Source organism: Salvelinus alpinus, chromosome 3, assembly GCF_045679555.1.
Source record: "Salvelinus alpinus chromosome 3, SLU_Salpinus.1, whole genome shotgun sequence".
NCBI lineage: Eukaryota > Metazoa > Chordata > Actinopteri > Salmoniformes > Salmonidae > Salvelinus > Salvelinus alpinus.
In genome coordinates, this window is record NC_092088.1 from 5512609 (window position 1) to 5518377 (window position 5769).

General features: G+C 48.9%; 1 protein-coding gene across 1 annotated transcript in view; it reads right to left on the bottom strand.

The window, feature by feature from the left end:
- LOC139569676 (uro-adherence factor A-like) overlaps window positions 1-5029 on the bottom strand; it is a 44037-nt gene extending 39008 nt beyond the window's left edge. The window contains exon 1 of the mRNA XM_071391084.1: window positions 4931-5029. Within this exon, the coding sequence (XP_071247185.1) occupies window positions 4931-5029 (99 nt within the window). The remainder of the gene's footprint in view (window positions 1-4930) is intronic.
- Between the last annotated feature and the right edge of the window lie 740 nt (window positions 5030-5769).

Below are 5769 nucleotides of genomic sequence, written 5' to 3' on the forward strand. Positions count from 1 at the left end.
TGCATGCCCTCACATCACTTCTCCTCTCTTCACTTCACACTGATGAAGGTTTGTGTTGCCTAATAACCCAGTACCTTTCACATGGCACGTGAGAGGGGGTATGGATGGTGAGAGAGAAGAAGAGAGAGAGGGGAGATGGAGGGTGAGAGGAAAGAGGAGAGAGCAGGGGTATGGGAAGAAGTAGAGAAAGACACAGAGAGAACACAGAGTGAGAAAGGGGGAGGGAGGAAGAGAGGTAGTGAAGGAAAGGCTGACAGATGCTATTGAGACGCAAGTGATAAGGGAGAAGAGACATATGAAAAGACGTATGAAGAGAGGAGGATAGCAAAGGTGACAGAGAGATGGGAGGGATAGACACACAGAAAGACAGCCTGAAAGGTATAGATTTACAGTTTAGCTTCTTACCTCACCTACAGAAAGACAGGCTGAGAGGTACACATCAACAGCTTAGCGTCTTAGCTTCTTACCTCACCTACAGAAAGACAGGCTGTAAGGTACACATCAACAGCTTAGCGTCTTAGCTTCTTACCTCACCTACAGAAAGACAGGCTGAAAGGTACACATCAACAGCTTAGCGTCTTAGCTTCTTACCTCACCTACAGAAAGACAGGCTGAAAGGTACACATCAACAGCTTAGCGTCTTAGCTTCTTACCTCACCTACAGAAAGACAGGCTGAAAGGTACACATCAACAGCTTAGTGTCTTAGCTTCTTACCTCACCTACGGAAAGACAGGCTGAAAGGTACACATCAACAGCTTAGCGTCTTAGCTTCTTACCTCACCTACGGAAAGACAGGCTGAAAGGTACACATCAACAGCTTAGCGTCTTAGCTTCTTACCTCACCTACAGAAAGACAGGCTGAAAGGTACACATCAACAGCTTAGCGTCTTAGCTTCTTACCTCACCTACAGAAAGACAGGCTGTAAGGTACACATCAACAGCTTAGCGTCTTAGCTTCTACCTCACCTACAGAAAGACAGGCTGAAAGGTACACATCAACAGCTTAGCGTCTTAGCTTCTACCTCACCTACAGAAAGACAGGCTGAAAGGTACACATCAACAGCTTAGCGTCTTAGCTTCTACCTCACCTACAGAAAGACAGGCTGAAAGGTACACATCAACACCTTAGAGGCTTAGCTTCTTACCTCACCTACAGAAAGACAGGCTGAGAGGTACACATCAACAGCTTAGCGTCTTAGCTTCTTACCTCACCTACAGAAAGACAGGCTGTAAGGTACACATCAACAGCTTAGCGTCTTAGCTTCTACCTCACCTACAGAAAGACAGGCTGAAAGGTACACATCAACAGCTTAGCGTCTTAGCTTCTACCTCACCTACAGAAAGACAGGCTGGAAGGTACACATCAACAGCTTAGCGTCTTAGCTTCTTACCTCACCTACAGAAAGACAGGCTGTAAGGTACACATCAACAGCTTAGCGTCTTAGCTTCTTACCTCACCTACAGAAAGACAGGCTGAAAGGTACACATCAACAGCTTAGTGGCTTAGCTTCTTACCTCACCTACAGAAAGACAGGCTGGAAGGTACACATCAACAGCTTAGCGGCTTAGCTTCTTACCTCACCTACAGAAAGACAGGCTGAAAGGTACACATCAACAGCTTAGCGTCTTAGCTTCTTACCTCACCTACAGAAAGACAGGCTGTAAGGTACACATCAACAGCTTAGCGTCTTAGCTTCTACCTCACCTACAGAAAGACAGGCTGAAAGGTACACATCAACAGCTTAGCGGCTTAGCTTCTTACCTCACCTACAGAAAGACAGGCTGAAAGGTACACATCAACACCTTAGCGGCTTAGCTTCTTACCTCACCTACAGAAAGACAGGCTGTAAGGTACACATCAACAGCTTAGCGTCTTAGCTTCTTACCTCACCTACAGAAAGACAGGCTGAAAGGTACACATCAACAGCTTAGCGTCTTAGCTTCTACCTCACCTACAGAAAGACAGGCTGAAAGGTACACATCAACAGCTTAGCGTCTTAGCTTCTACCTCACCTACAGAAAGACAGGCTGAGAGGTACACATCAACAGCTTAGCGGCTTAGCTTCTTACCTCACCTACAGAAAGACAGGCTGAAAGGTACATATCAACACCTTAGCGGCTTAGCTTCTTACCTCACCTACAGAAAGACAGGCTGTAAGGTACACATCAACAGCTTAGCGTCTTAGCTTCTTACCTCACCTACAGAAAGACAGGCTGAAAGGTACACATCAACAGCTTAGCGTCTTAGCTTCTACCTCACCTACAGAAAGACAGGCTGAAAGGTACACATCAACAGCTTAGCGTCTTAGCTTCTACCTCACCTACAGAAAGACAGGCTGAGAGGTACACATCAACAGCTTAGCGTCTTAGCTTCTTACCTCACCTACAGAAAGACAGGCTGAAAGGTACACATCAACAGCTTAGCGTCTTAGCTACTACCTCACCTACAGAAAGACAGGCTGAAAGGTACACATCAACAGCTTAGCGTCTTAGCTTCTACCTCACCTACAGAAAGACAGGCTGAGAGGTACACATCAACAGCTTAGCGTCTTAGCTTCTACCTCACCTACAGAAAGACAGGCTGAGAGGTACACATCAACAGCTTAGCTGCTTACCTCACCTACAGAAAGACAGGCTGAGAGGTACACATCAACAGCTTAGCTTCTTACCTCACCTACAGAAAGACAGGCTGAAAGGTATAGATTTACAGCTTAGCTTCTTACCTCACCTACAGAAAGACAGGCTGAGAGGTACACATCAACAGCTTAGCTTCTTACCTCACCTACAGAAAGACAGGCTGAAAGGTATAGATTTACAGCTTAGCTTCTTACCTCACCTACAGAATCTCTGAATGGAGGTAGTCACAGTCTGAACACTAAACACTGAACACTAATTGCTTAAATGTTCACTTTGCAATCAGACCTCTGATTAAAAGGCCACAGGTGAGTACTCCTGTGTTTGGAGAACAATGGAAGCAAACCTGTCAGAGAGAGGTAGCGTTGGAGGTTGGAGGAAGACCAAGAACAAGGAGAGAAATCGCTGATGAATTTCGAGCGACTGTGGTGGACCATGTGGTCAACCACGGTTTGATCTTGAGAGACGCTGGAAAGAGAGTGCGGGCCCGATCTGAGCCGCTTCACCGTAGACCAGGGATCTGTAGGGATCTGAGCCGCTTCACCGTAGACCAGGGATCTGTAGGGATCTGAGCCGCTTCACCGTAGACCAGGGATCTGTAGGGATCTGAGCCGCTTCACCGTAGACCAGGGATCTGTAGGGATCTGAGCCGCTTCACCGTAGACCAGGGATCTGTAGGGATCTGAGCCGCTTCACCGTAGACCAGGGATCTGTAGGGATCTGAGCCGCTTCACCGTAGACCAGGGATCTGTAGGGATCTGAGCCGCTTCACCGTAGACCAGGGATCTGTAGGGATCTGAGCCGCTTCACCGTAGACCAGGGATCTGTAGGGATCTGAGCCGCTTCACCGTAGACCAGGGATCTGTAGGGATCTGAGCCGCTTCACCGTAGACCAGGGATCTGTAGGGATCTGAGCCGCTTCACCGTAGACCAGGGATCTGTAGGGATCTGAGCCGCTTCACCGTAGACCAGGGATCTGTAGGGATCTGAGCCGCTTCACCGTAGACCAGAGATCTGTAGGGATCTGAGCCGCTTCACCGTAGACCAGGGATCTGTAGGGATCTGAGCCGCTTCACCGTAGACCAGGGATCTGTAGGGATCTGGGCCGCTTCACCGTAGACCAGGGATCTGTAGGGATCTGAGCCGCTTCACCGTAGACCAGGGATCTGTAGGGATCTGAGCCGCTTCACCGTAGACCAGGGAGCTGTAGGGATCTGAGCCGCTTCACCGTAGACCAGGGATCTGTAGGGATCTGAGCCGCTTCACCGTAGACCAGGGATCTGTAGGGATCTGAGCCGCTTCACCGTAGACCAGGGATCTGTAGGGATCTGAGCCGCTTCACCGTAGCGTCCATCATCCGGACGTTCCACAATGAGAAGAGGTTTGTACTGCAGACGATGGACCTGTCTAGTACTTTTGATACTTGACAGTAGTACACCGTAGAGGACAGTAAAGACTGTAGATTTCAATACGTACTGTAATTGGAAACAAGGTCAATGTGTCATGTATTCTGTATGTATGAAATTGGGAGCTATACTACTTTGTAACGTGTTTATCTTGTATAGTGTATTGCTGTAGTGTCTACTGTACTGGTTGTTGTTGTTGTTGTTGTTGTAGAACTGAAAGGCGACCACCACGTACGTGGTACAACGCGTCTGTTTACAGACGAACAGGAGGCCGCCATTGTGCAAATGGTAGCTGCAAAAATAATACCATAAGACTGTGGGGAAATCCAACAACAGGTGATTGAAAACTTTTTTTTGTACTCTATGTCCTGTGTGTTATGTTGTATCAATGTTTACCTGTCGGACAGGTTAATAGGAACCGTGTTCCCGTGACCTTGTTGTCATGGAGTTCACTGCTTTATGTACTGTAAGTATATGTTATAGTTAAACATTCCATAAACTCGTATTGGCATATCTTCTGTTCAAGATTACACTGCTATGGCACATCATTGAAAACCCTGCCATCTTCCATGACATCAGAGTGAGCTCATCAACCGTAACCCGTATCCTTAAACTAACACAACCTCCATTAGGAATCAAAGTCCCATTTGAAAAGAAAGAATAAACGGTACGAATATGTGCAAGTACATTAGAGACCCGTTGATGTTGACAGTTTAACTTTACTAGACAGCAATTACAGTATTTACTGTCCTTTTCAGAGAATCATGGAGTTGGATGCAAGTCCCATTCCCCAGGAACTCATATTCATAGATGAGGTTGGATTCAATGTAGGTGAAGACGAGGAGGAGAGGAAGGAACATCATTGGTCAACGCGCCATCATTGAGGTACCGGGCCAGCGCAGGGGGAAATGTCACCATATGAGCAGTTATGAGCCACAATGGGGTCCTCCACCGCCATGCCACCCTTGGACCATACCACACTGCCCATCTCCTTAACTTCCTCAACACCTTACATGACAATCTTTTTCAGCCAGAGCAGAGAGGGTGATCCTGAGCAGAGAGGGTTATCCAGAGCAGAGAGGGCCAGGTGATCCAGAGCAGAGAGACGCCAGGTGATCCTGAGCAGAGAGAGCCAGGTGATCCCGAGCAGAGAGGGCCAGGTGATCCTGAGCAGAGAGGGCCAGGTGATCCTGAGCAGAGAGGGCCAGGTGATCCTGAGCAGAGAGGGCCAGGCGATCCTGAGCAGAGAGGGCCAGGGGATCCTGAGCAGAGAGGGCCAGGTGATCCAGAGCAGAGAGTGCCGGGTGATCCTGAGCAGAGAGGGCCATGTGATCCTGAGCAGAGAGGGCCAGGTGATCCTGAGCAGAGAGGGCCAGGTGATCCAGAGCAGAGAGGGCCGGGTGATCCTGAGCAGAGAGGGCCAGGTGATCCTGAGCAGAGAGACGCCAGGTGATCCAGAGCAGAGAGACGCCAGGTGATCCTGAGCAGAGAGACGCCAGGTGATCCTGAGCAGAGAGACGCCAGGTGATCCTGAGCAGAGAGACGCCAGGTGATCCAGAGCAGAGAGACGCCAGGTGATCCTGAGCAGAGAGACGCCAGGTGATCCAGAGCAGAGAGACGCCAGGTGATCCAGAGCAGAGAGACGCCAGGTGATCCAGAGCAGCAAATGTATGTTGTAATTTGGGACAACGTGTGTTTCCATCGGGCTGCTCAGGTCCGCGACTGGTT